Source organism: Sylvia atricapilla, chromosome 6 (assembly GCF_009819655.1).
Source record: "Sylvia atricapilla isolate bSylAtr1 chromosome 6, bSylAtr1.pri, whole genome shotgun sequence".
Taxonomy (NCBI): Eukaryota; Metazoa; Chordata; class Aves; order Passeriformes; family Sylviidae; genus Sylvia; species Sylvia atricapilla.
Genome location: NC_089145.1, coordinates 60434105 through 60457722, shown reverse-complemented (window position 1 = coordinate 60457722; position 23618 = coordinate 60434105). Strand labels below are relative to the sequence as shown.

Here is a 23618-nt window from a genome sequence, read left to right as displayed (position 1 = left end):
ATTTTTTTTTCTCAAACCTGTAGTCTCAAATTGCTGTTGAAACAATTTTAAAAATCGAGGTTAGTTCAGTGCTATGTGTAAATGTTAATACTATAAAAATAATGATAACATAAAATAATTCTTTACTCACTAGAATTTTTAAGAAAATCGCAGCCTAAAATTTTACGTTTGAAAAACCTGTGAAATTTCTCAAATAATTTATCCTTACTCCAGTGAAATTCCATTAAATATCAAGGGGGAAAAGGTATTAATTTGTGGAAGATAGAAAAGCATCTAAAATGTGTTTTTATTCCAGAGAAGAGGGAGGGAAAAAAAAAAAAGAAAATTGGTGGGTACTGTTTTGTGTGCAATTCCCAAGTATATTTTAAAAACAACATTGAATTTTTATAGCCAAATTATATTTTCTGCTAACAGGGAGCTGGGGAGGGATGAATAAGAGAATGATTGACAAATCTTTTAGGGCCTGATTTTACAAGATGCTGCGCACCTCCTGATTGCTGCCAATCACTTTCATTTCCTTTCAGTCGATCTGAGAACATATGGCATTATTCAGATGGTGCTGAGCACCTTCAATCACAGTCCTCATAATACCACAACATCCTCATTCTGTGCAAATGTGAGAATTGCTGTTGACATTTTAAATTGGAGGGTTATTTGGTCTTTGTCTGGACAAAGTCCCAGCTGACATAAATGAATGTTCTGCCTGGGGAAGGATTGCAACAGTAAACAATAAATAATCAATTTTATATATACAAACTATTTGAAGTATCAGCTCGATTTATAAAATTTCATACCTCTTCCACTTTTTTTATTTGATAGGGGGGAAAAAAAAAAAACCCACACCATTCTTGTGGAGAATTGAAGTTTAGTTTACTCTCAGTGCAAATTTTGAAAAGTGGAAACTGTGGGGTGTTTATGTGCATAAGGCAGTTGATTTGAAGAGATTCGAAAGGCGTTTAATTTAAATATAAAATTAAAAAAAAAAAAGGAAAAAAGAAAAAAAAATCAATTTCAACATACTGATTTGTCCTGCATTACAGTTACCTGTAGAGATCCTCTAGTCATGTCTATCTGTTTTTGATGCCTCTACAGAATAACTGTCCAGCATCCTCTGCCCAACCAATCAGAATGTAGGAAAATCTACCGATATGACGGGATCTACTGTGAATCTACCTACCAGAAGTATGTTGAAATCTGTGTGAGTCTTGCCTCTAGCTCGTGCATTTAGTGCTCGTGCTCTCCTGCTCTTCCAAATTTACGTGTGTGTGTTGAGACCCTACACTTCTCGTGTGCAAAAAAAACCTTCTACAGCAGGGACCAAAAGTGTGTTGTTGAATTCTTTGGGATTGTGCTCTAAAAGCTAAAAAAAAGCAAATTAAAAAAAAAAAAAACAAACCCTAAGACTTTATTAAATCTCTTAGGTGTGCTTCTGTACGGGTGCAATAAACAAGAGTGTACACGCTAGAAAAAAAAAAAATCTAGGCAAAATGTATTGCACAGGTGCTTCACATCTTAGGGATTTGAAAGGTGTGTTATGTATAAATTAGCTGTCACTTTTTTTCAGTCATGTAATGGAATGATGAGTTGTAATTTGCATAATCCTTTAAGAAGTCAAATTATACTGTCATGTAGCAGACTTAACATGCTAGCTAGGATTTCATAGCTTTGCAGCTAATTAGTATGTACCTTACAGGACAGTTAAATTGAAGTTGAGTCCTCTTTCTTTGCAGTCGTTTGCCTTTGTCCATTGCCCTAACGGAGCCTTTTGTGCGTAACTCAAGATCATTGCTGGTGCTTCTGACAAAAATGCTATTGCTCTGGGCAGGCAAATGCAAAGGGCTTGACTTCTGTTAGTTTTGCAAGCAGTGAAGTTTTTTATTTTACTGCGACAAGGATTTAATAATTATCTATTTCCACACAGAATCGAAGAGTGTGTATTTGACAGGTGTGTTGCAGATGATTTTGTATTAATATATTGCAAATGCGTTATGAATTCTCTGTTGTCTCGCTGGATTTTGCAACTGCATTCTGTCACTTAGTGTTTGCTTTTCATGCTCCAGCTATATTCCTGTTTTGTATACCAGTGTTACCATTATCATCCTCTGTGCAACATTTCATTTTCCACTAACCCCTTAAATTCTAAAAATTAAGATTGTACTTTGCATTAAACCAAAATGTTTCTTTGGCGAGGGCAATCATACTCATTCCAGTTTTTTAGATCATATCCTCTTATTCCCTCTTTTGATTCTATAACCTGCTGCTTGTTTCCTGAATCTTTTCTCTTAGTACTAGGTACAACCACATCAGTAAAAGCTGTTACTTCGATGTAAATGAAGACTATCGTTTTGCTTTACAGAAAGGAGAGGAAAAGAGCAATCTAGATTTATCAAAATAATTACAGCATCAGTGTAACTTGGTGAGCCAAAATGAAAATCTGACCTCTTTCTTGGCTTTTATTTTTTTTTTTTCCTTTGTGAATGGCTACTTTTGGTGTGAGATATGACTTATTTCTGATTTACATGGACATAAATATTTTCTGGACTTTTTGAATTTATCATGGCTTTTCCCTTCTATCTCTCTAATAATGGCAGAGTCCAGGGTAACTGATGCAGTCTACACGTAGTATGATTTTAAATGTCATCACAAAACTTAATTTCAGTGGGTTTGCTTCTCTTGTAAGTTCAATAAGCATAAAAATATATTCATTTATTGAAACGTATGAAACAGATTTGTTGTGCAATATTTATATCAGTTTTTAGAACAACTTCAAGATTTTGAAACTTTGGAAATAAGAGAACTTGGCACAGTTTGTCATGAGTGTTAAATACGGTGATGGCTTCACTCTGAATGCTGCAATATAGTTGATTATCTTTTTTTTTCTTAAATTGGATATAATTTATAGTCAGTATGCTTAAAACCAGGTAGCTGCGCTGCCCACAAAATACAATAATTGATCCTCCTTTGCAATTGCAAATAAACATTTCCAGAAAAGTTATTTTGCCCAAAAAAACGGGGGCAAAATCCAAAAATCAAACTGGACGTGAAACAGTGTTGATTTTGATATGTTTTGTCATTCCAGAAATGTGAATTATGAAGTATTATAGCCCAGTTCATCTTGCCTATTAAAAACATGGATTATTTTGGAAAGCTAACAGCTAGCTCTTTCTGGAGAGGTTTTAGAGTCCTTTTTGATTAGTGAATTTTTCTCTTCGTTCTACTTTCCACACTGCTTAGGATCTCTTAGGCATTCTTTCTGTCTTCTTCCCAATGGATCTTTTTGGTAGTTTATTACCATAGTAGTTTATTTCCAAAAATACAACAGCAAGTTGCTGAAAACTTTTCACTAATATATAAAAAAAACAAAAACAAACCCACACCAAAAAAACTCCACGGAAAAAAAGCAAAAACAAAAAACCCCCACCAAAACCAAAAAAATCAACCAACCAAAAACCCCCCCAAAAAACCCCAAACCCAAGATATTTTCATAATACTTTGAAAGCCTTTACCCTAGTGTTTCAAGACACATGAACATTTGGTACTGGATGTTCATGTGCATCTCATGCTCTGTCTCTCCCCTGATTGGGTTGGAAAAGGATAAAAAAAAAAAGGAAAAATGGATCTAAAAATGTCACTAGTTGTTAACAGAAATGGCTGTGTAACTCCTTTCTCATGCAGGATGATTTTTGGGCTGGGCTGAAGGCAGCAAACTGCTTTATTCTGAAAGCTAAAAGTTTTAAGGGCTGGCCAGACAGATCAGGACAGGACAGAGAATTATGGATTTTTGGAGCTTGACTTCTTTTCTCTCTAGTGATTTTAAAATTATAAGAAGTATTATGCAGAGAGCCTACAATGGACTTATGTTTAAGCATGTACCTGCTAAAATTATTTTGTGTAGAGCTACTTAGCTGCTGACATCAAGAGATTCTGATCCTTCCTGTAAAAATTTAACAGGATCATACCCTGACCTTCTATGCCAAAAATACTTTTCAGAAAACCTTTGGGGAAGTAACATTTATAAGCAAATTTTAGTGCTAATAAATACTGGAAATAACCATTTGTAAAAGTATGGATTAGTAAATACATTTTAGTACTTTTTTAAAAAAATGCAGAAAGGTTTTTGCAGCACAAGTTCTTGAGGAGCTGGCCTAATGGTTACTTTAGCTAATATATAAATATATATATATATAATGGGCAAAATTAGTAAATATTCTTATCTAGATTTCTCTTGACTATTTATGATATTCTTGCAACTGAGTCTCATAGCTGCTGCTGGAGTGGACTGGAACATACAATGGCAAAAGACAACAGATTCCTCCCCTCCTAAATTGTCCCTCACCTTGGTTGCCATGGATCTGTGGGGTTTTTTTTTAGGTCACTAAACATGTAAATATGCTCTTTAAAAAAATCTAAAGTAAGCCTCAGAATCAGTACAAATAATTTCTGTGTTCACAAGTGGTAGGGACTTGTCTCAAGATATGGAGGTAAAACCAGAGTTAGTTACTGACCTGGAATAGAGCTGTCCATCAGCTCCTGAATATTTCCCTTTTTCTTTTCCAGTCCCCTCAGCTGTAGCAAGGTATAACATGGTATTATTACATAATAAGATCTTATGTCCGCACTCTTTTTTTCTTTTTTCTGATGTCAAACAAAATCGACAACAAAAAGAGATTTCTAGTTCAGTTCTAACTACTTTGTTATAACCAAACTGCAAAGGTTTTTCCTTCTGCCCAGACTGAAAAAAATTTTCTGCTTCCTCAGACACCTCTGGTTTGCACTCTGTCACCTTTGTGGCCAAACAGTGAACAAGAATGGGTAGATGATTTCCAAAGACAGCTGGAGAGGAGCAGAGCTACTTGCCCACACTCTTTTTTCCTTGTTGCTATATTAAAAAGAATACTGACATGTTAAAAAAGAGCGGTTTTGCTTGACTTCAGGGGACCTGTTGAGTACAAGCAGAGGATACTTTTGTTTTTGTTCTCAGCCTAGAAGTCACTTCAAAAAATGACCCTTCAGGGTGTCACCTGGGTGGCTGCTGTGTGTTTTCTCCCAAGAAAGGGTGGAAGAATCATCTCTACCTTACTTTATCCTGTCTATATTAAGGACATATCTCTCTTCAGGAATACATAGAACAGGGCAGAGTTCTACAGCAAGCTATTTCTTCTGAAATCAAGAACACGGAATAAAGATGTATGGAAAGCACCAAGTTCATTTAAATCCCACAAATACAGCTATGGTCTTATTAGCTCTTTTTATTTCTCAGCAAAATGAACATAGAAAGAAGGCTCAGTGATTTCAGTCTGAGGGGAGCAGCCTGTCCTGGAACATGTGGCTTGGTTACATACACATTTTCATCCTGAGCCTGTAAATGCTCAAAACATCCCAACTTGATAGACCAAAGTGAGCTCCTGTCAGAGCTCATGTTGAATGAAACATATAAATATTTCTACAAATGAGAAAAAGAACTGTAAGCCTAAGCTAGTCCATCCAGCCTCTAATGGCTTGCATTCAGATTTATCTATTTATCAGATTGATATAACAAAAAGCAGGATTGGTTTGCATACATGAGTGATCTAATGGCCATACCAGTCAATGCAAACGAGAATATAAACCTTTTAACAGGTTTGTATTCTCATTTGAATGCGGGAATTAAACTGGGAAGATGGGTACCTAAAGTGGTCTGCAGTGCCCATCATCACCTTGATGTGGACAAAGCTGTAAAAACTCTGCAGAAGAGGAGCTGGTGGTTCCAGATGGAGAGCTGTGTCTTTGTCCAAGTGGGTTAGAACCCTCAGCTGGCCCCCTGGAAGTTCTAGATCAGGTCAGTACACTCATTTAAGCAGCATAGAAAGGCTGATGATGGCTGAGCAGCTGCTATTTTTCTCCATTTTGTTTCTTAGTTGTGATGCTGCCTTAAAATTAAATTGCCTTAGAAAGACATGACGCATTTCAGAATTTTTGTTTGGATGTTCTGACTCAACTGAAGCTATGTAGCTGAGGAAAAGATACAGTTTAAAAGAAACAATTATTTTAGCTCTAGGAAAAACATGTCAGACAACACAACTATCATTCAGACCAAGGCTGTAGGGTACATGAATATTTTTTCCAACAATGGCTTCAGTATCCTGTGTTTAGGGTTAACTTAAAAAAGAACAATTGAAGAAGCTGTTATTTAGTTTGTTCTCCTCTAGTAAAACAGGAAGGAGAGGCCACATCTTCCACAGTGGGTTTCACTTTGCAGCACTGTTCCATCACTTCACAGCTTGATTTTTCTCCTCGCAATGTCAATTTAATAGGTGTATTTGAAGAAGATTCTAGATAGCTTCTCTTCATAAATTTGACCTCTCAGAAAATACTGCAAGCTCATAACCCAATTCATTCTCTATCAGCAAAAGGCAGAGGAGCCACTGCTCTACTCTTGTGACAGGCTTTTAACATAAGTCAGCTGATCCTTACAGCCTCAGTGGGAAGCTGCCTGGAAAAAACTTTATCCTTGTTGCTCTTGCCTGTGTTTGCTCTTGCCTTTGTGCAGCATTGAGCATATCTGTGGGTGCTCTGTTCAGAGGTGTTCTAGAGCTCTTTTGGAGGAAGAAAAGAAAAGATGCCATTAACCAAATTTAAAACGCATTCAAAAGCAAGCCAATGTCTCCCTTACACGTAAGACATGAGTGGGCTTTCTCTGGGTAAGAAATGAGATTAGCTGTGGTACTTTAAAGTGATTAATGATCACTGGCTAGTGTTAATTTGAACCTCTAATCCTTGGCTGATTGGAGCATTTGAGAGGACAGCACTCAAAAAATATAATTTTTTTACTAACAGAAATTTTGTCGTATTTTTGATGATGATGCAGTTAGATGTTGCACTGGTTTTAAAATTTTACTTTGAGATGAATGAGATGTAGCCTGGATAGAGAGTAGGGGTGATGCATACGTGTTACCTGAAAATTTTCTTCCGCTGAAAAGTTCATTATTTGGGTTTAGAAAATGCTGCTCAGTCTACAGTTCAAAACAAATTTTGAGGATTCATTTCAGCTTTGCAGTATCAAATTGTAATATATATATTCCGAGTCAAATTCTGAATTTGGTATTGGTCAATTGATGAATTAGGCAATTATCTCCATTATACTGTCCGGATCCTCAGGTCCTGTGACCACACCCTTTTGATATGATATTAGTCACAGTTTACTAATTCCCTGTTAAGACAGGTATTTTTGATATTGTACTGAAATTGCTTTTGCATTTCTTTCTCCTTTCAAATACAGAGGAGTTTTTTGTATTGTTTGTTTCATGGGGTTTTTTGAAGTTGTTGTTGCTTTTTTTTTTTTTTTAATGGTGTGGCTTTGTAGTGTTTTGTTTTGGTTGTTTTTTGTGTTTTTTTTTTGTTTTTTTCCACAAGTCATATTACTGGTTTCAGAAATAGAAAGATCAATTCAAATTATCTGTGACTGAGCTATTCTGTGTATTCAGCAAGGTTTCACTTTTCCCATGCTCTTTTGGTAATTTGCTGCTTTGCACAAATACAGAATCATTAATACCAAATATATGCAAAATATGACTTGGGGAAGGAGTGAGCAGTTCATTTGGCTTACTAACAGCTTAAATGATCATTCCATAACTTGGGAAAGGGGAAATAATTGTCCTTATGTTTACAAGGAGCTAGGTAAATACCTGCTGTAAAGCTGAAAAAAGTGGCAGAAGCTGCAGTAACGAAGCTGTCCTGGAGCATTTGAAGTATGCTTTTGAATGACAGAGTTCCAACTTTTTTGTCTTCATCTGCTTTAAAATAACAATATAAGGTACTGGTATAGTCTTGCAACTTTTTCTTTTTAGGAGGGAAATGCTGATTATAAAAACTTCAGATGAAAGAAAAATCCTGTTTCTCTTTAGATGAACAGTACTTACTATTAGTTTTGTTACCTTATTTTCTCTCTGAATTTTTCTAATTTTATGTAGCAGAAGCATGCAAAATCCAGCATTAAGAAGCTGCAAAGTTCTCTTTTAACACTCATGATACTCCTTATTTCCTCCCACTGCTCCATTTAAATATCTGTAGACAGTAAACCAGTAATCATTTATCCTCCTCTTTGACACAGGTTTCTCATTTTTTAGCAAGGCAAGTTTCCAGAATTTGCATGCTTCTTGTAGCTGATTAAGGCTTTTTAGTTTGAATACTAGTATAGTCCTTTACTTGTTCCCAAGGGACTGCTCAGGGATCACAGCTATAAACTAGAACCATGTTACATGCTGTTTGAAACAGAAAGATTCTCCAGCTCAACATTGGTAGTGATTTATAGAATCCTTTCCTATTGCTACTCCGTGTTTACTTCTTTGTACATCAAAGGATCTTTTTTCACTGCTCTAGCCAGGGGATTGCACTGGAGGCTAATATTAATTTGGTTATCCACCATCATCCATATGCTTCCTTCTAGCTTATTATATTGTCTTTGTTTGGAATGTGTGCTCTTAGTTATGAGATAGACAGCCAGCTTTGTGCTCAGCTGTGTTAAAACACATCTTATTCAGGTGAGGCCAGGCTGCCATGCAATCTGTGGAGCTGACAACTCCCCGCTATTTACCATTTTATTATCTTTTGTGTCATCTGCAAATTTTACTGGGAAGGATTTCATGTTTTCTTTCATATCACTGATTTATTCTCCTGCACAGGTACTCCTCAGGGAATAAAAGGGCTCCTGGAGTTCTTTTCCCTGCAACGGAGTACTTGGGGTAGATCTAATCCATATATCAGAGCTGCTGGTTCATAATGTCTGGGAGCAGATTAGGGCTGCCGGCACTGATGAGTTGCAACCAGGCAGGGGCAGTGAGTCATGAGCACACTCTTTACTTGCAGCACTATGAGATGGCTGCAGCTTGCTTTCAAGTAAACAATTCTCCTTTGAAAATTTGTGTGTTTTCCTTTTTTTTTTTTTTTTTTTTTGGGAAACAAAGCGAGATTACTTGCAAACGGGTTAGCGAATTTAGTGACTGTGTTTATCTAAATGGAAGGGCAAGGAGGTGTTTTTTGGAAAGCTTAAAATCTTTTATATTAGTTTTCTTCTTCCTTAGTGAGTTATTTTTAATTTCTTTTTCAAATGGGTGCTTTTGTTTAGAAATAAGTGTGTTTTTTCAGATGATTAGAAGATTCAATGATGGAATCAGCAAGCATAAAGCTTTATTGAAAAAAAAAGTTCAGATTTTACTGAAAATGGACCTTTTGGTTAACATTTCATCCCTCATTTTTCTTCCACCTCCCAAAATGGGAACCACAAAATCCTGTTCTATATATTGGGGTTTTTATTTGGCTACTTAGAAGCCCTTCACAGCGCTGTATCTTGCCTAATTTTATGTTGTTATTTAACAATCAATGAATTCTTCTACCTGGCCATAGGGTTTTATGATGCAAAAAGTGACACAGCTCTTGTTTCACATCCAGCCAGATTACTAACTTTGAACTTATTTATAAAGGAGCTGTTATCATAAACACACTAAAATTGTATTATGATAGTGATACCTATAGTCAGTTTAAAGTATTAAATGCTGATTTGCTTTCCCTTTAGGACAAATAGTGGTAAATTTTCACACAGTGTAACTGGAGCAAAGTCTGCATTGTGTTAAATGGGTAGACAGAAAACAAGACTTGCATTGATTGCATTCTGTAAAATTTTACTTTTGTTGTTATACAACAGTCATCAGGTGTTTGTGGGCTTAAAAGTTCCGTGTTCACACTCACACGTGTACATATACACACACACGTAGAATATACACTTTTGAAAAGAAAGAAAATGTGGTAATTTTAAAGAAAAAGACAATTAAGCATAAAGCATACTTCTAAGTGCCATAGGCAGGTGGCAATTTTTAATTGTTTTAGCAATGAAGTGATTCTCTATTATTGTTCCAAAAAGCTAACAAGAAATACTCCAACCCAACCCCAAAACAACAAATAACAAGAAAACCACTGTACCATATGAACTAAAAATTATATAATTAAGATTTGCCGATAGTTTCTGCTAAATAGGGAATAAATTTCTTGTGGATACCAAACAAAAAATTTGGTCAGCAAAAAGCAAAGACATAACCTGTCAGACTTAAAATTTTCTGCACGTTGAGCAACAAGAGCCCCAGGAAAGGAGATACCTTTGCCTGTTATAGTTGCACTGAACTTTGTCTCATGGTTTCATGAGCAATGTTGGGTCTGTGCCATCTTTGAGATTACAGACTGTGATACAGAGTAGTTTAAGATGCTCTATCATGTACCATTTAATCAGGCTGCACTACTTAGAGTATGTGTTGTGTACTGGGAATAATTTGCGTGTAGTCTTTCCAGCTGCATCTATATAAAAGGTGAAATTCCCCTACCTCCGCACAAAAGTCAGCTAAATGGACTGTGGGGAATGGAGCAGCAGTTGAATGAATTAATTTCATGTAGCTGTCCGTGGCTGGCTGTGACACTGTGAGCTGTGAGCTGTGTTTGCTCCACAGCTGACTCACAGCCAGGATCTGCACACGTCTTTGTGCAGGTCTGGCGCCGCTGAGTTTCAATACATTGATCAATTTTCTCCTTCCATAGAAGTGTTCTGTACAATTTTCTACCCTCTTGCTGAATTCCAGTGGCTCATTTACTGCCTGGGGCAGTAGTCCTGCAAGCCTTATGACTGCACTGGACTTTGGTAATTGTGGTTATTCCTATCTCTAAGGTCATTGCAGTGTTAGGAGAGGCTGCTGCGTCACTGTCGCCTTCTGCATATCCTTTTATGTAAGCCACTGTACATTCTGCTTCACGTGGCTGGAAGAGAGCTTCTTGTGCAGCTCCCCTTTCCCCTGCAGAAAAATCTGTCATTTCTGGGAATGCTCTCCACTGGCTGTTCCTCAGTGAGGAACACAGAGATGGGACAGGGACAGGGAGAGAGTTTCAAGCTGTAAAGGACTTTGTGTCACCCAACTGCAGGGCACAATGAATTTGTCAGCCTGGTAATCCTGGGGCTGTCTGGAAGCATCCCAGGGCTGCAGACACACTCTGCACTGGGCTGTACACCGTGTAATCAGTGACCAGTGCTCATCAATGGATTGGTTGTAACTTGCTTTGGTACAGCATGTACCAATGCTTTGTCTACAGGATTTTCTTTGCATCAAGAATGCTGCTGTGCTCTACATTTCGAGCTAGATGTTGCACTAAAAAGGGCATTCATATTTTGCTAACTTGGCAGATTGAATGGGCTTTATTATTCAGTAAGTACAGAGAGAAATACTGAACTAAGATGAAGAGCAGAATACAAGCCAAGCCTATAGTATATTTTGGTATAGCTTGATCAATTGGGGCTATCTAAGTGATGTAGTATCCCACTTGGACAAAGATCCATCAGCAGAAACCTCTACACATATACTATTTTACTTGCAAAACTGTTCTTTTCCTGATATTGCTTGTTTTGCTAAAAAGTGATGACTTTCCTGTATGAGTCTAAAGCTGATCTTTGCTGATATAGCTGATTACATGCTTAGTGCTTTGCCACAGTGGTGTACCAAGATTGCTCTATTGGCAAAATGCTCCTAATGCAGACCTCATCTGATTTTAGTAATTCACTATTCTTGATTTCAGAGCTCAACAAAATAAGACTCCTATTGTAGAATTTGAAGGGACATTAGTTGCTCCTCGACTCTGTAGTGAATAATCATTGGCATAAAGAGACTCAAGAGCTGTACTGCATTTAAAAATCAATCCTATTTTTCATAATATAATTAAGTTTTTTTGTCATTTCAGATGTTCTTGTTGTAGACTTGCATTAAGGGTGAGAAACCTAATCATCTGAGTTGCTTGACGTATCTGACATATTTTCCTTATTTCAGTTTTGGTCTCTATAGAATCCAATGGTGTCATTTGCCTGATTGTGACAGTGCTGAATCTCACATGGTTGACCTCTTCTGCCTTGAAATCAAATGATGCAAACAAAAACTTTCCCAAAGCATTCTGATCTTTTTCACCCCCTCAAAAAAAAAAAAAAAAAAAATCCCTCAACCAACGTTGCAGTGAAAAGGCTGGCAATCAGAATCTAGTCAGGCACAATGCCTCGCTGTGTGCTTTGGGCAACACCTAGATCTTACGTGTAAGGGAGCATTTGTATGGTTATCATAGCAGGAGGCTTTCTTGCTTCCTGGGGCAGCAGCTTTTAGAGCTGCTGCATTGCTGCTTGATTACTGGTGATGGTTGTGTTACAGGCTGGACCCAGCATGACTGAGACAGCTCTGATTCCTGTCACCCTGGGGAGCATCAGGCGTGTATCCAGACCATGCATCAGCATCAGTGGTGACTGTGGCATTGAAATGGCTGCAAAAGGCATGGAATCAGATAATCATCCATAAAGGAGTACTACTGACTGGCTGTGAAGTTCACAGCTGGTACATTTGTGTCTTATGGGATCGTGGTGCTGTGTGATAGGTGAAAGCTTTGAAGTTTATTAAACAGGTTGAGGCGACTTCATTAGATAGGGATTTTTCCATTGTTGATGTTGACTTATTTTTACCTCACCTCCTCACTGAGTGCACTTGAAAGTTATAAAAAAAAATAAATTGTGTAGTGTCAAAATTAACTGCTCCAGGTCTAGGTTGTTTTTTGAAGGTTAAACCGAAATCTAATTGTTGACATCATCACTAATGGAATGAAATACATTCCAAAATGTGGTAAATTAAATTAACTTTCCTGAATTTTCTACACTCCAAATTTTTCAGTTTCTCTTGCTTAGATATTTTGATGCATTTCTGCAGCAATGCCTATTTCACAAGAATAAAACTAGTCCAAGTAATGAACTCCTCCTTGTTTACACCAAATACAATCTATTTTAGATTAAAACCAAGGGATAGATTGTCTGCCTTGATTTGAGGGAGACTGCTCTTAAAATTTTTCAAGAATTCACGAGAAGTGGGATTAAATATCGTGTTGTACATATGTTTTAGAGAACTTTATATATGGGAATTGGCTGACTCTTCAATGCATTGGCTTTTATAGGATTAAGTTCCCTTTTCCTCAGGAACAGTTTAAGGAGGCTGTGACCTTCTCTGAGCTTCCAGGACTGTAGAGCCTCCTGAGCTGAATGCTTTTCAAAGGATAGGTACCACTGGCCAAACAGATCCTGCAAATATCTGTACAGGGACTTGGTGCCACAGCAGCAGCATGTTCATGGTTACAAGTGGGAGTTTTGTTGTTTTACTTAAAGTAAATAAGTAAGGGCTTACTGATAGTCATCGTGTCTCCTGTTTGTACCCACAATACAATATTTATGACTTCGTATTTTGACGTGCTTTGATGACTCTTATGTGTAGGTATTTTTTTGATTGACAGACAACTAAATTCAGTTTGGATGACCAAATCCAATGTATGCAAATATCAGCCCTTTATTACTATGTTTAAGCAAAATTTTACATCTGCATTAGAATGAAAAACATAGTTTGAGTTGATACAGGTGTTGCATATTGCATGAAGGTGGCAAGATGACATTAAGAACAGAAAGTTATTTTATTTTAGGCCAAATGCAATAGTAGCTATAAACCAGAATTAACTATTTCCTTCCCCCCCTTCATGCTTATGTTTTGATACTGAAATTCTTTCACCACTAACCTATATTACTAACTATTCATTGCAATTCCCATAGCTTCCTCTGCACTGCTTGTGCTCACTGTTTCTCAGCCTCCAGCCACATTCTTTGTTGGGGCAGAGACATCCCTCTGTAGAGCTTTAGGGGGTGCTTGGATGGGTAAATCAGTGCCTGGTAGTGGTTTTAATGCACTTCCAACAGTGTTTCTCCTGGCTTGAAGCTTGTGTTGACCACAGTGTGCATTCCACAGGACAATGCAAAAAGTCTCTGCCTGAAAAACAGATAAATATGGTGAAGCAGGAAGGTAATTGGGGAACTGTTCAATGTTATTCTCAGACGCAAAGGACCCAAAAACACTAGTTAAAACATAAATATTGGTGTGACAGTGTTTACTATGCAGTAGTGAACCATCCTCTCAATAAACATATGAAAATTTAGGTCGGAGTTGTAGTTTTTCACCACGCTGGTGAAAGAAAATATTGTGGTTGAATGAACTATTGTGCTATTGCTTACAGATCTTTTTTGGCAAGTGGTTTTTCAATGGCATATCTGAAAGCAGATTTAAAATGTGAAAATCATGCTGGCTTTTTATCCCTGTTCTAGTCTGATGAAAAATACGCCCTTGATTTGTATACGTATGACACAATTTTCTCAAAACATGTTCTGCTGTGTGATACCAGTTTTTGTAAGTGTGCAGTGCATGTTTTTTCCTCTGAGCCTTTTTTGACCCTCTTTCAATGAGTGTTATGAAACAAAATCTGAGTACCTTGAATAATTTTTTTTTTCTGTCATTTCAAGTCTTCTATGTCCTTAAACCCCAACAATCTGCTTTCTCTCAGTAATAGTTCTTGAAAACGAAATGCACTGCCACACCTGTACTTTTGAGTTCCTACCAGAATAATTGGGTGACTTTTCCAGAATTTTCTTTCAAATTGTCAGAGAAATACTTGATTTAATGCAAATTCAATAAGATCCATCTTTCTTGAGATAGACAGGTCTTTATTAGATAGTTAAAGGCAATAGCAGCTACTATTTCTGTTGCCATAAGACTGGCCTCCAATTTGCCTTGTGTCTTGCGTAGTCACTAATTCCTGGGTGGATAAAATCCTATCAGGTTGGAACAGTAGCATTTTACCTATTCTGCCAACTCTCTCTTTCCCTAGCTGTTTGTCATAATACAGGTAAAAAGAAGGCTATATAAAATATTGGTAGCATGTTCCTCAAAGAATATTTGTGATGGAAGGCAGTTGACTGTTTGCAGTTTAGAAATTCAGTGTAAATGACTGGGTATTTAGGGTGAGTACCGTCTGGATGTGTAGGTGGATCATCATTTGAGTCTGTAGCTTGCACTGCCTAGCTAATTCTGTCTGCAGAAATGTGTGAGTTTGGTTATCACACTGGTGTGTGCATGCATCTTTATTCAGGGACACACCAACACGTGTGACAGAAGTTAAATCATTCCTATTTGATTCACAGCTTGCCTGTATGAAGAGAACTCAGAAGAGTAGGAGAAAGGGCATCTGTTATCTCCAGTTGTTTAAAACTGTAGAGACACCGGGTTGGACTTGAGAGGGCTGAATGGGTGATGTGCTTTCTGAGACAAATGAACCTTGAGCAAGGGCCAGGGTTCCTGGTTAGCTGGAAGTCAGCTGAGGCAGAAGAAATGTGGCTGAAAAGCACAGCACAGGCAGTGGCTGACTGCTGTGGTGGTCAGGGGACAGAGGCAGGTGTGGACAGACCTGTGGTCCTCTAAGGAACTGATATTCCATCAGTTCTCATGGGAACGGACAGGGAAACTTAAGAACTGTGTTGTTCACAGCTTTGTGTTCTGGGAAAGTAAGGGGTACTTTGGGATGCATGGAAAAATCTGTGTATCTTTGCTTCAACTTCTGTGTATACTGGAAAGGATGAGTTCAAAACTGTGGGGGTCCATGCTCTTTGCTTCTGCTCCTGACAGCTGGAGAACAAGCCTGGCATTGTCTTACAGGAATAGAATAGTCTGTTGTGGAGGGGGAACCAGGAAGGTCCATGCCTGGTCATTATGTCAGCAAAATCACAAAAGGAAATAATACTGTTTTCTCAGAGTAGAGGAGCCTTAAAAGCTTGTGGATGTAGTGAAACCCAAAAACAATACCTAGATGAGTGGAAAGGAGTCTTCCACAGCTCCTGTGGTGTTATGGATCAGATGAAAGATATTTGTGTGCCAGCTTACTGTTAGGATTTTACAGATTGGTCAGATATATGAAGATGTGCTGACTGCAGTTTTAACATTTCTGGTAAACAAAACAAAGCCTCTGAGTTCCATATCCATCTAGAAATCACTTATGGAGCGATTTAACTGCTCAGTGCAAGTAGCTAATTGCATTCTCATTTGCAGAATCAATCAGGACACAGCAGAGGAGCACTTGGTTAAAACACTTCAGTGCCCTTTCTATAACAACAAGTGAAACACTGTTTTGTTGCTTCTCTGAGTTTTTGAGATTTTTGCTGTGGGCTTTTCTGGAGTCCTTTTGGGTGAAGAAAGGCTTCCTCATGTAGTGCAGTTTTTTTTTCTGTCTTGGACAGAAAAAATGTGGGTGTTTTAATGGTAAAAATATTCAAATCCGATCCAAGACTATCACTTGTTGTTAGTCAGTTTTAAATATTCAACTTGCTTAAATGCTTACTGCTGAATGGTTGTGGTTGGTTTTTCATTCAATATACTATGATAAAACTTCATCGTCTTGTTGGTGGCTGAAATCAGTTTATAATCGGAAAGCAGAATATTTGATTGATTTAAAAATTGGAATATCAGAAACACAAAGGAAGGGGAAATCAGCTTTTTGTGACCTCAAAATTTGGGTCCTAGATATATATACTATGGTGTACTGGGAAATGTGTAGAGTTGTCAGATCTAGAGAGTGGATTTTCTTCTTTCCTGAAATGTTTGAATGAAAAAGGATGATAGAATCTTTTTCTGTTTTTTATTTATGTTGTCTCTCTGCACTTCCATTTTAGTATTCTGCCTATTATTGTATCATTAATGTTCTTTCATTCTTTTGTCTCAGGAACACATCCTGATTGTGCTTTTATCTGCCCATATTATGTCAGAGTCCTTCAGCCAGCCAGATCTGCTGATGGTAGATCCAGATCCAGGTCTTTTTGGGATCATGAGGCATCCTAAAACAAGCCAGCCTGGACCTGGCAACAAGGCTTCCTCTGTTAGGAGGAAAAGAAGGGTATTTGTCATAGGAAACACCTTTCTAAGGGGAATGGGGGATCCTATAGGGTGACCATACCCACCTCATGGGGAATTCTGATAAGAGATATTACTGGAAAACTCTCCAGTCTAATAGGGCCCCCTGAATACTGTCTGTATGGAAAGTTCCAACTGGCAGTGACAAAATAACAAAGGGAAGTCAGAGGGCAATCAAAAGAGACTTTCAGGCCCTGGGACAATTGGTAGAGGGAACAGGAGCACAGGTAGTGATTCCATTGGTTTTTTCCAGTACCACTGAATAATATCCACAGGAAATAGATACATCTAGATACAATAACAGATAATCTACAATAATAGATACAATAGATGGATCTATTAATAGATACATCTGGCAGGTCAATGGATGGCTCTCAGGTTGGTGTCAGCAGAAAAATTCTGGGTTTTTTGACAATGGGAGGACCTACTCAATACCTGGTCTACTGACAACTGGTGGGATGCACATATCCCAGAGGAGAAAAGGAGTTCTAGCAGAGGAGCTGGTGAGGCTCATTTTAAACCAGCTTGGAAGAGGGAAAGGGAAAAAACCAGGCTGTCTAGTGAGGAACAGTGGGATGGTGTGCCAAAAAGTGGAGGAAATGAGCAACCTGGGATGGGGCAACCCCTGGCTGTATGAACAGACTGGGAAATGAGATGCTGGGAAGCAGCAGTGTGGAAAGGGACCTGGGAGTCCTGGTTGATGACAAGTTGAACATGAGCCAGCAGTGCCCTGGCAGCCAGGAGGGCAAACCCTGTCCTGGGGACATCAGGCACAGCATGGCAGCTGGGCAAGGGAGGGATTGTCCTGCTCTGCTCTGCTCTGGGGCAGCCTCACCTCCAGTTTTGGGTGCCACAATAAAAAAAAAAAAGACATTAAGCTGTTAGAGAGCTTCCAAAGAAGGACAATGAGGATCGTGAAGGGCCTTGAGGAGAAGTCATAGGAAGGGTGGCTGAGGTCACTTGGTTTGTTCAGCCTGAAGGAGACTGAGGGAGGACCTCATTGCAGTTCCAGCTTCCTCATGAGAGGAAGAGGAGGGACAGACACTGATCTATTCTGTGGTGACCAGTGACAAGACCCAAGGGAATGACCTGAAGCTGTGTCAGAGGAAGTTTAAATTGGGTCTTAGGAAAATGTTTTTCACCCAGAGCTGGGCACCTGAACAGGCTCCCCAGAGAAGTGACCACAGCACTAAGCATGATACAGTTCAAGAAGTATTTGGACAGGAGTCTTGGGCACATGATGTGATGATCCTGTGCATTAGTTGTGGGTCCTTTCCACCTCAGTGTAGTCTGTGATTGTATTATTGTATGAAAACATTGTTCTGCTTCATCAGTGTGGCACAGCTTGGGCTCTTTTTACTTGTTTAAGCCTACTGCAGTCTCTCTGGCCCCAGTGTCAATCATCAGCTGGATGCTGAGATGAGTTTTTTATAGCAACTTCTGTCAGTAAAGTGAAAATATTTTGAAAAATACAGTTTAGGAGTTGAACGTCAGCCTGCAGAGTGGCCTGGTTAAACAGGAGAATTGACTTAGCCAAGGTTTGTGTTGTTTTTTTTTGGTTTGGGGTATTTTTCAATGTAGTTTTTTTCCTAATTTAAAAAAAACATTGATTTGGGGTCCAGCACAAATAATAAAATTAGACTTTCTTAGCAAATGCTGCTAATTGATTAGCTGACTAAAATTCTTAAGCATCCTCATGATAGTTTCTGTCTTCACTTTTCTGGTCTCTAACATGGGAATTCTCAGTGCATTCATGAGCAAAGTGGACAACTTATGGACTTCAATAGTTCTGTTCTATCCCCTGTAGTCTCCTGTTTTGTTTACTTTTTCAGTGAAAGCTTTTTCTGAGGTCCCAAACCCCTACAACAACCTCTGTCTCTGAAGGAAGTATTCCAAAAGAGATTCTGGATGTCTTAGCAATTGTATTTAGTCTTTAGTCAGGGCAAAGCACACTCAAAAGATTTAGATAGGCAGGAAGCCACGTTATTTTTAAAACAAATTTGAAAAAGAATGGTGGAAGCAGATAGAAAATCTTGTCTTACAAAGCTGCAAACCCTCATTGAGAAGTTGCATTTGTCTCCTGAGGCAGAGAATATTGCTGTCCCACAGCAGTACTGAAAACTGCATTGAGAAGTGCAGCCTCCTTGTTAGTTGATAAATAGAGATTAGAATCGCTTCCTAAGCCACATTGTAGTGCTTGTTAACAATTTTTTACCTTCCTAAATTGATTCAGGATAATCCTTGTGATGGCTTTACCTCATTTCTTGAAGACATGCAGATAATGTGGTGCTGATGTGGAGTCTTGTATGTCACTGAAAAGCTGCAGCATTTCTGTACTAGAATCGTGTGGCAGGATTATATTAACATAGATTTTTGGAATATTTGAGCTCCCATAGGGTATGGTCTGTGGCTGATATGATATGACACGACTTGCCTTCAACAGTTGTTTTAACAAGATATCCCTCATATAAAATATACCAAGCTGAAAGGCATAACTGAGTGAGTTAAGTAAAAAAACACTGGTGGCAAAATTCTTTGCTTTCATCTTTATCTGATTAATTCAAGGCTGAGTGTTACAGTGAAAGTCTTTTTAACATAGCAAAGTATTTGGTATGTTTATTTAAGGAAAACCAAATAAAACCAGAAAACACCAAACCCCACCCCCAAAAAGCCCTTTTTTATTATTTAGTACAAGATCCTTTTTGTTGAATTGTTAAACTAGTTGCAAATATATGTGCATTTACTCTAGTCAAAACTCATGGTTCTTAAAATATCTTCACTCCTCCTAAAAACTGCTTTAATAATACATTAATTAACACTTCTGAAGTACTTGGCATATTTAACACAAGATAATTTACACTTCCTAATATTTTAAACTGTGTATTAAAATGTCTAGCATTAGCAAGGAGAAAATACACTGTATGTGAATCCAGCATTAAGTGCTAAACATGTAATTTACGTGTAGCACAGTCTTTAATTTATTAAAAATAGATATACTGTAATGCCTTGATAAAAATGCTGATGTTGGAATCGCTTTTAAGATTTTCAAATTCCTAAAGATATATATTTTTTTTAATAAGACCATGCAGACCCTTAATATCTGTTAATAACAATACTTAAATTTAGGGCTGTATAAAGTTAATTTCAGCTTTTATGGCAGAATATTGCATTTTAATTTTTATCTATTTTCTCCTTTCGTAGAGCTTTTAGTATTGATTAAAAAACATTCAGCCAATTTAATACCTGAAATACTTGCATCAAAATGCTTTAACTGACTGTATACATGAGAACAGATTTCAGATTTAGGCAGCTCTTTCCTGTCCCTTGACTTTATGTTGTGGGAGAAGCTTACTGCATGAGGATACTAAATGGCTTGAGGGTTTGGTAATGGGATGTGGAGACCTTCACCTTAGGTCACTAGTTTGAATGTAGCCCAGGTGGGTGGAAACTAAAACCCATTATCATCTGATGGCTCCTGGATGGACTGTGGGAAATGAGTTGGTGGTCCCAGGCAACTTGCTGGGAGAAAAGACAACAGCACTGCAGAATCAGAATCTTAGAGCCTGCAGACTGGGACCCTTGCTGGAACTCTGAAAAAAAACAAAAACAAAAAGCCAGTGGTTGAAGTGAGTTTTGCTGCTGAATTGCCTTCTGCACCTCAAATGGTTTCTGTAGGTCGAACAAGAAGCATAATTGAGTAACAGAGTGTAGAAAGCATTGGCACTCATTAGATCAAGTCTGGCTTGTAAATACAATTCCAAAACTGTTTAGCTGTTTTCTTCTCTGTCATTGCTCCAAAGTACTTCAAAGAAATGCTGGATGTTCTTTATTTAAAACTGGAAGGTCAAGGCAAAAAAGCCCCAACTAAAACGACCAGAAAAATGTTTTACTTTAGTTAACCTCTCCAGACTTTGTGTTATAATCCTGGTTTAATTTTTTTCCGCCTGTAATTTTGCCACCAATCTCCAGTTGTTTTCCTGATCCTTGTGCTGGAAGAGAAAAATAGGCAGAGGCAGTGAAAGACTCTTAATTTTTGCATAAAATCAGTGGTCAAAATTTAATTGTTGGGAGAAATGGCCAAGCATTTACTCTTTTCCAACCCCTCTTACAGCTCCTAAGCATAGTGGCTTATGTGTCTGTCTTGAGCATAGTCTTGATTAGCTAATAAAGCTCATGTGGCTGAGTAAAAACAGCTTTTTCAGTTGCTCTCTGGTTTCTTTTTGCTCAGGAAATGGGGAGGGTCTTCCTTCTGCCTTTAAGAGTCCTTAGTGCAACTGGGTGAAGTTACTTCAGGAGAGACACAGATGCATGTGTCATGATTCTCCTAAATTTCAAGCATTTCTCCTTAAAATACAGCAGCTCCTTTGCAGAAAAGTTGGACAGTGAATTATGTAATATTGAGGTGCTGGGCAACTTTCTTCTTGAAATGCTAAATTTTGTTTATATACAAACATAAGGAGTTTATAGTCAGTATTGCAAGAGCTTATATAATGTTGCATCCTCCCAAATAAATTAATCAGGTGTATAACATTAAACTGCCTGAATATCTTCACTTCCTCAAATATTCATTGAGAATATTAATTTATTTGACTTTTCCTGTTTGTTATAATAGTAATTCATGCTTCTTTGAAGAGAACATTTTTTTAGAAATTTGCTGGGAAGAGTTTATTCCCTTGAGAATAGTTAGCAAAGTAAAAAGTTCTAAATGGAGCATATTATTGTTTTACAAGAAAATTTGCATATACTAGGCAAATAATAATGATAGTTATTATACCTGCATCTATTTTGAGAACAGTTAAGTATCACAGTTTTAATAAAAGCATCACAAAATTTGTGTTTTGTGCAATATAAGGTTGCAGCCAGTTGGAATGTTCTGCTAAAACATTGTGATGTAAGCAAATTTACAGAAAGCTTGAAGTGAATAGCGACTTTTCAACACAACAAAGAAATTGGATTAACTTTTGGTTATAGCAATCTTTATTGGCTAAATTTCTAAATAATGACATATATTTAGCTTGGTAGATAGTCATAGGGGTTTTTGTTAGGCTTTTTACGAAATACAAGCAGTTACATTTCATAAAAAGAACTCTGATAGTTTTCAAAATGATATATAAATTCTGAATTAAATGCTTGTGCATATTTAGCACCGTAGCCTTGGGTTTTGGCATGGATAGTTCCCACTTGCAGTTTGTTGAAATCTTTCTGTCAGTTTGCTTTTTCCTACGGTGTCTTTTCAAAGCTGCTAAACCTGGTGCTGTAACCGTGGAGGATGATCTAGGGACTGCAGGAGTTACACAAGTCACAGCAGAGGTTTGTAACTTCTTTTAATTTGCTAATCCATGCATGGAACAACATTTCCAGCATTACCCAGAGATTAAGCCCCAGGGCCAAGGGCAGGGCCTCAATTTTAGTTTGCTAGTGATAGGCATACTGTGGTTAGAACTAGGTCTCTGCTGTGGACAATACCAAGCCTTTTCAATTTAAATTTCAATAACGGTAGCGAAATATTAAACGTGGAGAACATGAATTAGGAAAAAAAAAAACCCCTCAGCACTGTGTCTTTGCATTCAGTCATTCCCCTGGATAAAGTATATGCTTTAATATTAGAAACCAAAAAAATCGTTATTTTGTCAAAAAGTGAAAAGAAATATAGACGTATTATGGTAATTTTATGCAAAATATTGATGTGTGAGGGTGTGATTATTAATGAATAAAGAACAAAAAGATTATTTTGGGGTAGATGACTGCAGTAATATTTAGCAATGTAATGCGTACTGCACTTCAATAAAATTTTTTGATAGATTTTTGTTTACATTGATGATTAACTGGCAATTCGTTCACATTAAGTTGGTGGGTTTTAATGTAGGTCACAGAAGTAGCAATCACTTTATTTGTTGATTGTAAGTTTAAGAGAGTAGAAAGATTTTTTTGGAGATGTAGATTCAAAATGTATTTTATGCAAGCAGCATTTTATATAACAAGTAGATGTTAGTTTATTCTAATGCATCATAAAACCTCTTAAAATTGGAGAAAACCTATGTGGTAGCATTCAGGTATTTATTGTTTTGGCTTTTTTTTTTTTTTTTAATTGTCATTAATTTTAACTTGTTGTTGCTGTTAATTTTCTTTTAAAGGAATATATAAATATATGTGCACAGAGACTTTTCTGAATGAATATCTTTCAGGTTGGACTCTTGCATTAATTCCTGCAAGCAGCACTGAGCTCACACTAAATACAGAAGGAAGAGCCATCTTTAATCACTGCCTTGGATATTTATTGGAATAACATGTTCTGTGGTCATCTATTACTGCTGCATGTATTAGGAATATAATTGTGCAGTTAATTCCAGTTTTTAAGAAGGTAGTAGAAATATTGCAATGGACTTAACCAAAAGGAAGCTGCAGTAGTATCTACATTGGCGTAGGTGGTGCAGGGGCAATGATCCTTCGGAAGCTTATCTTATAGAAAATTATTGCTAATAGGAAATTATTGCTAAATTGCTAATAAATTAAAGACCAGACTAATGCACCCAGGAGGTGTTGCAGAGAAATGCTGCATCTCAGGACAGAAGGGTCAAAGCAGGGACAGACCCTTTGCCTTACTGAAGGGAAGCTTCTCTAAGGTGGAATCCTGCACATTTGATATAGCCATGACTCGTGTTACCTTTGCTGTGAGTTCTGTATGTAGAAAGCTTGCAGAGTGTGACAAAATGTAGACTTTCACTCCTTGAGTGAGGTAGAGGTAGCTATGACATTCTTTTGCTGTTGGTGGGGGTTTTCCCCCTTTGTTTAAGCTGTCCCGTTACA

General features: G+C 37.6%; 1 protein-coding gene across 4 annotated transcripts in view; it reads left to right on the top strand.

Annotated features, from left to right (window-relative positions):
• The window catches only part of NPAS3 (neuronal PAS domain protein 3), a 594316-nt gene that overhangs the window by 81502 nt on the left and 489196 nt on the right, over window positions 1-23618 (top strand). Inside the window, exon 2 of one of the 4 annotated variants that reach the window (XM_066322128.1) lies at window positions 1093-1182. The exons of the other annotated variants lie outside the window; for them this stretch is intronic. Coding sequence (XP_066178225.1) covers window positions 1093-1182 — 90 coding nt within the window. The remainder of the gene's footprint in view (window positions 1-1092; window positions 1183-23618) is intronic. 4 annotated transcript variants of the gene reach the window in all.